This window comes from Chiloscyllium plagiosum, unplaced genomic scaffold (genome assembly GCF_037043375.1).
Source record: "Chiloscyllium plagiosum isolate Xiang-an unplaced genomic scaffold, Cpla_swu_hap1 HiC_scaffold_27, whole genome shotgun sequence".
NCBI lineage: Eukaryota > Metazoa > Chordata > Chondrichthyes > Orectolobiformes > Hemiscylliidae > Chiloscyllium > Chiloscyllium plagiosum.
Genome location: NW_028270165.1, coordinates 75,086,635 through 75,099,781, shown reverse-complemented (window position 1 = coordinate 75,099,781; position 13,147 = coordinate 75,086,635). Strand labels below are relative to the sequence as shown.

General features: G+C 55.0%; 1 protein-coding gene across 3 annotated transcripts in view; it reads left to right on the top strand.

Moving 5' to 3' along the window:
• LOC122547560 (uncharacterized) overlaps window positions 1-12,632 on the top strand; it is a 37,901-nt gene extending 25,269 nt beyond the window's left edge. For all 3 annotated transcript variants that reach the window (XM_087974897.1, XM_087974899.1, XM_087974898.1), the window contains exons 10-16: window positions 3,576-3,650; window positions 4,182-4,226; window positions 4,477-4,536; window positions 5,133-5,192; window positions 8,210-8,269; window positions 9,391-9,450; window positions 12,304-12,632. In XM_087974897.1, coding sequence (XP_087831023.1) covers window positions 3,576-3,650; window positions 4,182-4,226; window positions 4,477-4,536; window positions 5,133-5,192; window positions 8,210-8,269; window positions 9,391-9,450; window positions 12,304-12,320 — 377 coding nt within the window. In that variant the 3' untranslated portion in view covers window positions 12,321-12,632. The remainder of the gene's footprint in view (window positions 1-3,575; window positions 3,651-4,181; window positions 4,227-4,476; window positions 4,537-5,132; window positions 5,193-8,209; window positions 8,270-9,390; window positions 9,451-12,303) is intronic.
• Window positions 12,633-13,147: the final 515 nt, after the last annotated feature.

Here is a 13,147-nt window from a genome sequence, read left to right as displayed (position 1 = left end):
AACTCAATGCCCTGACCAACAAAGGCATGTCTACATGAGAGTCCACTTTCAAGGACCCATGAGCCTGCACCTAAGGTGTCTCTTTTCCGGCAACACAGTCGAGGCAGCAGAAAGACTAAGACAGGTTAGGAGAGTGGGCAAAGTAGCAGCAGATGGAATCTAATGTGGGAAAGTGAGATTTATGCACTTTGGTAGGAAGAATAGAGGAGTAGACTATTTTCTGAACGGGGAAAGGCTTCGGAAATCTGAAACTCAAAGCGACCTGGGAGCCCCAATTCAGCATTTTCTTAAGTTCAACATGCAGGTTCAGTTGGTAGTTAGGAAGGCAAATGCAATGTTAGCATTTATTTGTGGCTCAGTGATTAGCACTGCTGCCTCACAGCACCAGGGACCCAGGTTCAATTCCCAACTTGGGTGACTGACTGTGTGGAGTTGGCACATTCTCCCCAGCTGCTCCGGTTTCCTCCCACACTCCAAAGATGTGCAGGTCAGGTGAGTTGGCCATGCTAAATTGCCCATAGTGTTAGGTGCGTTAGTCAGATGGGTCTGGGTGGGTTACTCTTCGGAGGGTCGGTGTGGACTTGTTGGGCCGAAGGGCCTGTTTCTATACTGTAAGTAATCTAATCTAATCTTATTTCATGAGGGTTAGAATACAAAAGCTGAGCTATACAGCCGAGGCTGTATAAGGCTTCGGTCAGATCAGATCACGTTTGGAATATTGTGAGCAGTTTTTGTGCCCTATGTCTCAGGATGGGCAGACGTTGGAGGGTGTCCCACAGAATTTCACGAGAATAATCCCGGGATGAAGGGCTGGTCATATTAGGAGCGGTGGAGGACTCAGGGTCTGGACTCAATGGAGGTTAGAAGGTTGCAGGGGTATCTGATTGAAACTTCTAGAATACCAAGAGGCCTGGGCAGAGTGGCCGTGGAGCAGGTGTTGCACCTGTAGGAGAGAGAAGGCGAAGGGCCGATCCTTTTGAACTGAGATGGGGAGGAATTCCTTCAACCAGACGGAGGTGAATCTGTGAACCCATTGCTGCAGAGAGCTGTGGAGGCCAGGACACTGAGTGTATTTAAGACAGAGATAGTTAGCTTCCTGATTGTTCAGGGGATCAAGGGTTACGGGGAGAATGCAGGAGAATGGGGTTGAGAAACATTTTCAGATATTGCACAATATGGATGTACGTTTGCTCGCTGAGCTGGAAGGTTTATTTTGCGACGTTTCGTCACCAAGCAAGGTAATGTCTTCAGTGAGCATCCAGACGAAGCACTGGTGGTGTTTCCTGCTTTCTATGTTTGGCACCACACCTGAACACTATGGGCAATTTAGCGTGGCCAATCCACACTAACCTGCACATCCCTGGGCACTATGGGCAATTTAGCATGGCCAATCCACCCTAACCTGCACATCCCTGGGCACTATGGGCAATTTAGCATGGCCAATCCACCCTAACCTGCACATCCCTGGGCACTATGGGCAATTTAGCATGACCAATCCGCCCTAACCTGCACATCCCTGGGCACTATGGGCAATTTAGCATGGCCAATCCGCCCTAACCTGCACATCCCTGGGCACTATGGGCAATTTAGCATGGCCAATCCGCCCTAACCTGCACATCCCTGGGCACCATGGGCAATTTAGCATGGCCAATCCACCCTAACCTGCACATCCCTGGGCACTATGGGCAATTTAGCATGGCCAATCCACCCTAACCTGCACATCCCTGGGCACTATGGGTAATTTAGCACGGCCAATCAATCCTAACCTACACATCCCTGGGCACTATGGGTAATTTAGCACGGCCAATCAACCCTAACCTACACATCCCTGGGCACTATGGGCAATTTAGCACGGCCAATCCACCCTAATCTGCACATCCCTGGGCACAATGGGTAATTTAGCACGGCCAATCTACCCTAACCTACACATCCCTGGGCACTATGGGTTATTTAGCATGGCCAATCCACCCTAACCTACACATCCCTGGGCACAATGGGTAATTTAGCACGGCCCATCCACCCTAACCTACACATCCCTGGGCACTATGGGTAATTTAGCACGGCCAATCAACCCTAACCTACACATCCCTGGGCACTATGGGCAATTTAGCACGGCCAATCCACCCTAATCTGCACATCCCTGGGCACAATGGGTAATTTAGCACGGCCAATCTACCCTAACCTACACATCCCTGGGCACTATGGGTTATTTAGCATGGCCAATCCACCCTAACCTACACATCCCTGGGCACAATGGGTAATTTAGCACGGCCCATCCACCCTAACCTACACATCCCTGGGCAGTATGGGTAATTTAGCACGGCCCATCCACCCTAACCTGCACATCCCTGGGCACTATGAGTAATTTAGCACGACCAATCCACCCTAACCTGCACATCCCTGGGCACTATGGGAAATTTAGCATGGCCAATCCACCCTAACCTGCACATCCCTGGGCACTATGGGCAATTTAGCACTGCCAATCTACCCTAACCTGCACATCCCTGGGCACTATGGGTAATTTAGCACGGCCCATCCACCCTAACTGCACATCCCTGGGAACTATGGGTAATTTAGCACAGCCCATCCACCCTAACCTGCACATCCCTGGGCACTATGGGTAATTTAGCACAGCCCATCCACCCTAACCTGCACATCCCTGGGAACTATGGCTAATTTAGCACAGCCAATCCACCCTAACCTGCACATCCCTGGGAACTATGGCTAATTTAGCACGGCCAATCCACCCTAACCTGCACATCTTTGGTTGTGGGAGAAAACTGGAGCACCCGGAGGAAATCCACACTGACACGGAGGGGGTGTTATCCGATGCTGGAATTGAACGTGGGTCCCTGATGCTGTGAGGCAGCGGTGCTAACCACTGAGCCACTGTGCTGTCCATCACTAAACTTGAAAAGGTTCAGAAAAGATGTACAAGGATGTTGGAGGGTTTGAGCTACAGGGAGAGGCTGAACAGGCTGGGGCTGTTTTCCCTGGAGCGTCGGAGGCTGAGGGCTGACCTTATAGAGGTTTACAAAATAATGAGGCGCATGGATAGGGTAAATAGACAAGGTCTTTTCCCTGGGGTGAGGGAGTCCAGAACTAAAGGGGCATAGGTTTAAGGTGAGAGGGGAAGGATATAAAAGGGACCCGAGGGGTGACTTTTTCACACAGAGGGTGGTGCGTGTGTGGAATGAGCTGCGAGAGGAAGTGGTGGAGGCTGGTACAATGACAGCATTGAAAAAGAATGGGACATGAATAGGAAGGGTTTAGAGGGATATGGGCCAAGTGCTGGTGAATGGGACTAGATTGGGTTGGGGATATCTGGTCGGCACGGACCAAACGGTCTGGTTCCCTGCTGCCAGAATGCTTTTGCTCGGTTATGATCCAGGTGAGTCAGGCAGGGGTGGTTCTGTTTGGGAATCGATGGGGCTTTCTCAGAGTTGAAGTCTATCAGTTTGAAGGGGTTTTGGCTCCTGCTGCCCTGGATTCCGGGAAGGGGTCGGGACGGTGGGCCCGGGGAATGGCGTGCGGATCCATCTAAAGCCCCCTCCTTTCTCCCCCTGCCTCTGCAGTCACCAGGAATTGCACCATCAACATCAACCCGACACCAGCAAGCCTCCCAGAGAAAAGCAACACTTCTCTGAGATGTAAGTGTTTTTTATTTCTGTCTCTCCCTGGTTCACATCAGAGTCTTGTGGGGGCCTCTAGAGTCTAGGCAGTTCCCCCCCGCCCCCAACCCCTCCCCTGCCCCCATCCTACACTTAGGTCAGGTAGATGCTGTCGAGTGAGGTTAGAGGTCAGGTAGGCTCTACCAGGTTGTGTGTGACTTTCCCCAGGGCCTGTGACACTTCCCCCACCAACCCTCCTGGTGTAGTGACCGCCGGGCCCAAATATAATCCAGTAAGGTCACAGCGATCTCCGTTCGAGTCACCCAGGCTGGGCCCTTGGGGACCGTGGCACCCACCATGAGGCCACACTTTACTGTTCAACCTTCTGGAAGGCGAGTTGGGGCTGGGGGTGGGGGGGAGAGGAGAGGGGAGGGGATTGGCAGGTGGAGGAGAGGGGAGGGCGCTGACGAGGTTGAGGGGAGAGGGCTGGTGGGTGTGAAGTAGGGGCTGTGGTTTGTGAGTAAATCTATTGTTCTTTTCCCTCTCCCTGTCCCTCTCTCTTGCTCGCAGGCATCAACAATTTCACCATCAACATCGGCGGGCCATCCGACAGAGGTAACCCTCGGCCTCTATACCTCCTTACCACCCGCGCCTTGCCCCCTCTCCCTCCACTTCCTTTCCCCCCCCACTGCCTTCCCCATCTCCCCTTGTGCACGTATGTGTGTGTTTGGTGGGGGGGTTGCTGTGAGTGTGTTTGGGGGTGTGGTGGGTTGGGGTGTTGTGCGATGCGTCCCTTAATGTGAGCCACCCTCTTTGTCTGTCTCTCTCTCTCTCTCTCTCTCCCCCCCCCCCCCCCCGTTCACAGTGCCACACAATTACACAGTGAACATCCACTGCCCGCCGCTGGCTGGCCCTACGGAGAAAGGTAATCTCTTTACTTCCATCTTCCCCTTCACCCTCTTCTACCTCCCATTCCCCCTCCCTCCTCCCCTCTCCCTCTCCCCCTTCCCCTTCTCCCCCCCCCCCCCCCCCCCCCCCCCGCTCCCTCCCACCTTGCCTCTTGTTGGTATTATTGCTGCTTCGCTCTGGGGGAAGTTGGTGAGGGTGAGGAGGAGGCACGAGGGAACAGGGGTTAGTCCAGAATCCTGGAGCTCCTGTCTGCATTCAGGCCACTGTCACCCGGTTCACATGCCTGGACAAGATCACCAAGCCCCATCAGGCCCCCCGCAAGGCCCAGGACAGGGCAGTTCACTGCCCGCCCCACCCCCCACCCGTCGAGGCAGGTCAGTTCTTCTCTCCACCCCATCCCCTTTAGGCTGTCACAGGCCCTGTCAGGGTCACTCACACCCCCTCGGCAATGTGCCGTGTTCTGACAGTGTGTTCTGGGAGTGCGGTGAGCTCCAGGCAGCTCAGGGTGATGTCGGTGTCTCTAACCAAAAGGCTGTCCAGTTGGTATCGGGGAGCTAGGAGGGGGTTGGTGTAACTTCTGTAACTTCTCCGTCTTTGTCTCCTGGCTCACAGCAGTGAGCAGTTACACCATTAACATCGGCAGCTCGACACCAACCAGCCTTCCGGACAGAGGTAAGGCATTCTCTGGGCTGCAGGCCTTCCGTTTGAGTCTTGTTCTGATTTGTTTTGTTCTCTTGCTGTTAAGAGGTGCAGGGGCTACAGTAGATGATGTTACCTTCCTCCAGTATGCTGCCACACTGAGACATGCTGCTGTTGCCTGGGGCCAGCTAACCCTCAGCGGTGCCTTCAGTTTGGCACTCAGTCACAGAGTCATACAGCACAGAACCCGTCCATGCTGACCCAGATATCCCTAACCTAATCTAGTCCCATTTGCCAGTGCTTGACCCATATCCCTCTAAACCTGTCCTATTCATAGCATATTCTGCATTCATATCACTAGCTTAATATTGCGCCGACCCTGTGGAACCAATCTGAAGCCCATCTAACTTCCACTATCCCATTCTCATCCACATGTTTATCCAATAACCATTTCAATGCCCTTAAATTTGGTGAGTCTACTACTGTTGCAGGCAGTGCGTTCCACGCTCCTACTACTCCCTGAGTAAAGAACCTAGCTCTGACATCTGTCCTGTATCTGTCATCCCTCAGTTTAAAGCTATGTCCCCTTGTGCTAGCCATCACCAACCAAGGGAAAAGGCTCTCACTGTCCACCCTATCTAATCCTCTGATTATCTTGATTAGATTAGATTAGATTACTTACGGGTGGAAACAGACCCTTCAGCCCAAATGTGCAAGCTCCACACAGACAGTTGCCTGAGGCTGGAATCAAACCCTGGTCTCTGGTGCTGTGAGGCAGCAGTGCTAATCTTGTATGTCTCTATTAAGTCACCTCTCAACCTTCCTCTCTCTAACGAAAACAGCCTCAAGTCCCTCAGCCTTTCCTCATAAGACCTCCCCTCCATACCAGGCAACATCCTGGTAAATCTCCTCTGCACCCTTTCCAAAGCTTCCACATCCTTCCTATAATGCGGTGACCAGAACTGTACACAATACTCCACAATGCGGCCGCACCAGAGTTTTGTACAGCTGCAGCATGACCTCATGGCTCTGAAACTCAGTCCCTCTACCAAGAAAAGTTAACACAATGTACGCCTTCTTAACAACCCTATCAACCTGGGTAGCAACTTTCAGGGATCTATGTACATAGAGAGTACTAAGATCTCTCTGCTCATCCAAACTGCCAAGAATCTTACCATTGGCCCAGTACTCTGCATTCCTGTTACTCCTTCCAAAGTGAAACACCTCACATTTTCCACATTAAACTCCATTTGCCACCTCTCAGCCCAGCTCTGCAGCTTATCTATGTCCCTCTGTAACCTACAGCATCCTCTGTCACTATCCATAACTCTTCCGACCTTATTGTCATCTACGAATTTACTAACCCATCCTTCTACACCCTCATTCAAGTCATTTATAAAAATGACAAACAGCAGTGGACCCAAAACAGATCCTTGTGGTACCCCACTAGTAACTGAACATTTCCCATCAACCATCACCCTCTGTCTTCTTTCAGCTGGCCAGTTTCTGATCCAAACCGCTAAATTACCCTCAATCCCAAGCCTCTGTATTTTGTGAAATAACTTACCGTGGGGAACCTTATCGAAGGCTTTACTGAAATCCAAATACACCACATCAACTGCTTTACCCTCATCCACCTGTTTGGTTACCTTCTCAAAGAACTCAATAAGGTTTGTGAGGCATGACCGACCCTGGCAAAACCGTGTTGACTATCCCTGATCAAATTATTCCTTCCTAGTAAGGCTCACTGGTCTATAATTACCAGGGTTGTCTCTACTCCCCTTCCTGAACAAGGGAACTACATTTGCTCTCCTCCAGTCTTCTGGCACTATTCCTGTAGATAACGATGACATAAAGATCAAAGCCAGAGGCTCTGCAAGCTCCTCCCTGGCTTCTCAGAGAATCCTCGGATTAATCCCATCCGGCCCAGGGGACTTATCTATTTTTATGCTTTTCAGAATTGCTAATACCTCCTCCTTGTGAAACTCAGTCCCATTGAGTCTAGTAGCCTATATCTCAGTATTCTCTCCAACAACATTGTCTTTTTCTAATGTGAATACTGATGAAAATTAGACACTTCTCCTCTCTACTCGGACTCCACACACAACTTCCCACTACTGTCCTTGATTGGCCCTGATCTTACTCTAATCATTCTTTTATTCCTGATATTCCTATAGAAAGCCTTAGGGTTTTCCTTGATCCTATCTTCTCATATCCCCTCCTGGCTCTTCCTAGCTCTCTCTTTAGGTCTTTCCTGGATAACGTGCAACTCCCAAGCATCCTAACTGAGCCTTCACGTCTCATCCTAACATAAGCCGCCTCCTTCTCTTGACAAGAGATTCAACTTCTCCAGTAAACCTCGGCTCCCTCGCTCGACCACTTCCTCCCTGCCTGACAGGTACATACTTATCAAGGACTCGCAGTAGCTGTTCTTTGAATAAACTCCACATTTCAATTGTGCCCATCCCCTGCAGTTTCCTTCCCCATCCTATGAATGCAAAATCTTGCCTAATCGCATCTCTATTCATGTCCCCGTCCAGATGCCTTTTAAATGCTGTCATTGTACCAGCCTCCACCACTTTCTCTGGCAGCTCACTCCACACACACACCACCCTCTAAGTGAAGAAGTTGCCCCTTAGGTCCCTTTTAAATCTTCTCCCTCACGCCCTAAACCTATGCCCCTCTATTCTGGACACCGCAGGGAAAAGACCTTGTTTATTTACCCAATGCGTGCCCCTCAGAAAAATGCAAGAGACCTACAGCCTGCTGACTGTTAAGATAAGAATCCACATTTACAGACTGCAGCCCAGAGCTGGGGAGGGCTGTGGGGTTACAGAAGGAGGGCGGTGACACTCTGCCCAACCTGGGCTGCCCTCTGACCGGCGTCCTGGCAAGGTGGGAGGGTGGGGTGGTGAGAGCTGGGGAGGAGCCGAGCATCAAAGGAAGCCAGGGGCCACCGGGGACCATTTGTGATGGAGCTGAGTTGTGGTTGTGGTGGAACAGCTATGTCCCTATCTGTAATGTCTCCGTCTTTCTCTCCTGGCTGACAGTGGTGAACAATTACACCATCAACATCGGCAGCCCATCCCCAGTCAGCCTCCTGGACAGAGGTAACACGTTCTCCGTCCCTCCCTCCTGTCCATTCTCCCTCCCTCCAACTCGTCCGTTCTCCCTCCCTCTCTGGGTCCCTCCCTCCCCGTCTGTCCTCCCTCCCTCCCACCCTCCTCGTCCGTTCTCCCTCCTTCCCTCCCTCCCCGTCTGTCCTCCCTCCTCCGTTATCCCTCCCTCCCCGTCTGTCCTCCCTCCCTCCTTCCCTCCCTCCTCGTCCGTTATCCCTCACTCCCTCCCTCCCTCCCATCCGTTCTCCCTCCATTCTTTAGTCTCTCTCTTAGTCTCTCTCTCTCCCTCCTTCCCTCCGTCTCTCCATCCCTTTTATACGTTGCCACCGGTGGGTGAGAGTGGGAGGGTAGCCCCATGGCCTGGGCGTGGGGTGGGTCACATCCTCTCTCCACTGGGCCCCACCCAACCCCACCCCACCCACAAAGGACCCCTCCGGTTTTGTGTGTGTCTCCTGCATCTCCCTCCACCCTGAGGCCTCCAAGGGTCACAGACTCTGACAGAGAAGGCTGTTCAGCCCTTCTGGTCAATGGTATCCTACCTCCATATGTCCCGACTTGCTAATGCGGGGCCCAAACTCTGTCTCTGACTGTCCGTTCTGACCTTTCGAGTGTTTATCAGCTTGTTTAAAGGGTGTGAGGTTTCCCACCTCATCCCCTCTCCCTGGCGGTGGATTCCCCATTTATTACCCCCTCCCTCTGGGTGGAACCATTCCTCCTGAGCACCACTCCGAACCTCCTGCCTTTCACTCTTTTCCCCCTTCTTCCCCCTCCTCCTCCACCTCTTCTTACTGACCCTTCGATAAGGAGGAGCAGCTGCTTCCTACCTGCCCGGTCCATGCCCCTCATAATCTTATCCACCTCTACTCTCCCCATCCCAAACTGGGCAGTCCCAGAGCCGAGCCCCCGAGGGTGTGCTCTGAACCAACGAACCTTGGGTCAGGCTCAGTTTTGGCAGACTGGCTGTGGTTTGGGTTGGGCTGGCGGGTGGGTGGGCAGCAGTGGGGTTTGGGTTAGGGATGTGGTGATGGGGGTATGTGGGGGAGGTTACTATCGCTGTCACGCTCAAGACGTCCCTGACTGTAACATCTCTGTCTTTCTCTCCTGGCTCTCAGTGGTCAACAGTTACACCATCAACATCGGCAACACGACGCAAGCAAGCCTTCCAGACACAGGTAACACCGTCTGTGAGCTTTCAGCTCTAAACCTCTTCTCTGTTCAGCTCTCAACATCTGTCTATCTATCTGTCTGTCTATCCATTCATCTGACCATCCCTCTCTTCTCTCTCTCTCTCTCTCTCTCTTCCCCCCCCACCCCTTCCTCTCTCTCTCCCCCTTCTTTCTCTCTCTCTCTCCCCCTCTCACTCACTCTAACTCTCTCATTCTAACTCTGTGCCTCACTCTCTCTCTCTGTCTCTCTCTCCTGTGCCTTTCCCTCTCTGTGTGTTTGTCTCTCTCTGTCTCACTCACTTCTTGTCTCTAACTCCCACTCGCGCGTGTTCTCTCTCTCTCTCTCTCTCTCTCTCTCTCTCTCTCTCTCTCTCTCTCTGTGTCTCCCCCCTGAAGGAAGAGGCAGGGGTGGACGAGCTGGGTGAAGGTGTGGGGAGGTGGCGGGAAGTGGAGTCCGGTCCTGTCCAGTTGGAGACGCTCTCCCCCTGGGAGCGATGGTCTGGTCCTGTCCGGGCGGAGACGCTCTTCCTACCAGGAGCGATGGTCCGGGCGGAGACGCTCTCCCCCCGGGAGAGATGGTCCGGTCCTGTCCGGGCGGAGACGCTCTCCCCCCGGGAGCGATGGTCCGGTCCTGTCCGGGCGGAGACGCTCTCCCCCCGGGAGCGATGGTCCGGTCCTGTCCGGGCGGAGACGCTCTCCCCCCGGGAGCGATGGTCCGGTTCTGTCCGGGCGGAGACGCTCTCCCCCCAGGAGCGATGGTCCAGTCCTGTCCGGGCGGAGACGCTCTTCCTCCCAGGAGCGATGGTCCGGTCCTGTCCGGGCGGAGACGCTCTCCCCCTGGGAGCGATGGTCTGGTCCTGTCCGGGCGGAGACGCTCTTCCTCCCAGGAGCGATGGTCCGGTCCTGTCCGGGCGGAGACGCTCTCCCCCCGGGAGCGATGGTCCGGTCCTGTCCGGGCGGAGACGCTCTCCCCCCGGGAGCGATGGTCCGGTCCTGTCCGGGCGGAGACGCTCTCCCCCTGGGAGCGATGGTCTGGTCCTGTCCGGGCGGAGACGCTCTTCCTCCCAGGAGCGATGGTCCGGTCCTGTCCGGGCGGAGACGCTCTCCCCCCGGGAGCGATGGTCCGGTCCGGGTGGAGACGCACTTCCCCCGGGAGCGATGGTCCGGTCCTGTCCGGGCGGAGACGCACTTCCCCCGGGAGCGATGGTCCGGTCCGGGCGGAGACGCTCTCCCCCGGGAGCGATGGTCCGGTCCTGTCCGGGCGGAGACGCTCTCCCCCGGGGAGCGATGGTCCGGTCCTGTCCGGGCGGAGACACTCTCCCCCCCGGGAGTGATTGTCCGGTCCTGTCCGGGCGGAGACGCTCTCCCCCCGGGAGCGATGGTCCGGTCCGGGCGGAGAAGCTCTCCCCCTGGGAGCGATGGTCCGGTCCTGTCCGGGCGGAGACGCTCTCCCCCCGGGAGCGATGGTCCGGTCCTGTCCGGGTGGAGACGGTCTCCACCCCGGGAGCGATGGTCCGGTCCGGGCGGAGACGCTCTCCCCCCGGGAGCGATGGTCCGGTCCTGTCCGGGTGGAGACGGTCTCCACCCCGGGAGCGATGGTCCGGTCCGGGCGGAGAAGCTCTCCCCCTGGGAGCGATGGTCCGGTCCTGTCCGGGCGGAGACGCTCTCCCCCCCGGGAGCGATGGTCCGGTCCGGGCGGAGACGCTCTCCCCCCGGGAGCGATGGTCCGGTCCTGTCCGGGTGGAGACGCTCTCCACCCCGGGAGCGATGGTCCGGTCCGGTCCTGTCCGGGCGGAGACGCTCTTTCCCCGGGAGCGATGGTCCGGACCTGTCCAGGCGGAGACGCTCTCCCCCCCCGGGAGCGATGGTCCTGTCCGGGCGGAGACGCTCTTCCCCCCGGGAGCGATGGTCCGGTCCGGTCCTGTCCGGGCGGAGACGCTCTTCCCCCGGGAGCGATGGTCCGGTTCTGTTCTCATTCACATGCAGCTGGTCCTTACAGGAGTGAGTTAGGACATCCTGACCGCGTGCCTGGCGTTCGGATTGGGCGAGGACTGTATTTTGCTGAATATTTCTTCGTGGGACATGATCATCCCTGGCTATTGCCCATCTCTGAGACCTTCTGTGTCCTGTAGGGCCCCGCCCGGCTCACTCAGGCTCCCTCAATTGCTTTGAGGTTTCCTAACCCTGGTGTGGGTGCTGTGGGTCCCCCTGACTTGAGCAGGTCTCCGTGTGGGCTGTGTTCAGGCCCGAGCTGGGTCGGAGAGCCAGTGGTGACGTGCTGCAGCAGCTGGGACAGACTGAGAGCTGACCGTGTGCTGACAGCAGCTGTACCACCAACAGGGTGCAGCAGGAGGCCATTCAGCCCCTCCAGGCCAAACCCCCCCCCATCCCGTACCATGGTCCTCAAGCCCTGATTCCTGACCACCTTTCCCATCAAGCCCCTCCCCGATGGAGCAGGAATCCATTGAACGCAGCCTTAAACATGTCCAAGGAATCCACCGCTGGCCCTTTTGGGACTCTCTCCCTCCCAAAGACCCTCGGAGAGTCCCCCTCTTGCCCCACCTCTGTGTTCCCTGGGCGTCCTCTCGTTTTCATACGTGAGCCGTTGTTTTTGCTTTAGCGCACGGGGAGCGAGGGTTACGGGGAGGAAGGGGATTGAGGAGCAGCAGACCCGATGGGCGGAGTGGCCTCATTCTGCTGCGGTGCCTCAGATCGGGAGACTTTGACCGGTGCTGGCCCTGTGTGTTTGTGTAGGTGTTAGTGTGCCCTGTGTGAACAGGCTGAGATCCGTGTGGGTCTGCCCTCCATGTCCGCGCTGTACCCACAGCAGGATCGACATTCCTGGTCTTGTCTCCGCAGAATCCGGCCACCTTTGACGACAACCGGGAGCGGAAAGCCATGACCAGCGAGGCCTCCCCTTGCCGAACAGGTCCACCAAGGGGCGAGAGCACGTGCCGGGCCCCACCCGAGAAGGGGAGCCCCTTTGAGGGGTTCTGTGTGGAGGTGGGCTCGCCCCTGTACTCAGCCCCTGTGGAGAAGAGGCACAGGCAGAGCTGGAGAGGGACAATTGACCTCCCCCCACCAGACAGCAGCAGACTCAGGAAGGCAGTGAAGTGAGGTCGGTGCCTCAGCTCCGGGAACGTGTATTCGCTGAGGGAACCAAATACAACTTCAGTTTTTTTAACTGACGTAACTGTGTCTGGCATTTTTGGCTCCTGGGGAAGGAACTGAGTCACAAATAAGTAGAATGGATGGCTCTGAGTCACAAATAAGTAGAATGGATGGCTTTGAGGTATGTAGAGAAGAGGTGTTGGAAATCCTGGAAAAGGTGAAAATAGATAAGTCCCCTGGGCCTGATGGCATTTATCCTAGGATTCTCTGGGAAGCAAGGGAGGAGATTGCAGAGCCATTGGCCTTGATTTTTATGTCCTCTTTGTCTACAGGAGTAGTGCCAGAAGACTGGAGGATAGCAAATGTGGTTCCCTTGTTCAAAAAGGGGAGTAGGGATAACCCTAGTAACTATAGGCCGGTGAGTCTCACTTCTGTTGTGGGCAAAGTCTTAGAGAGAATTGTAAGGGATAGGATTTATGCACATCTGGATAGGAATAATGTGATCAAGGATAGTCAGCATGGTTTTGTGAAGGGCAGGTCGTGCCTCACAAACCTTATTGAATTCTTTGAAAAGGTGACGAAGGAGGTTGAT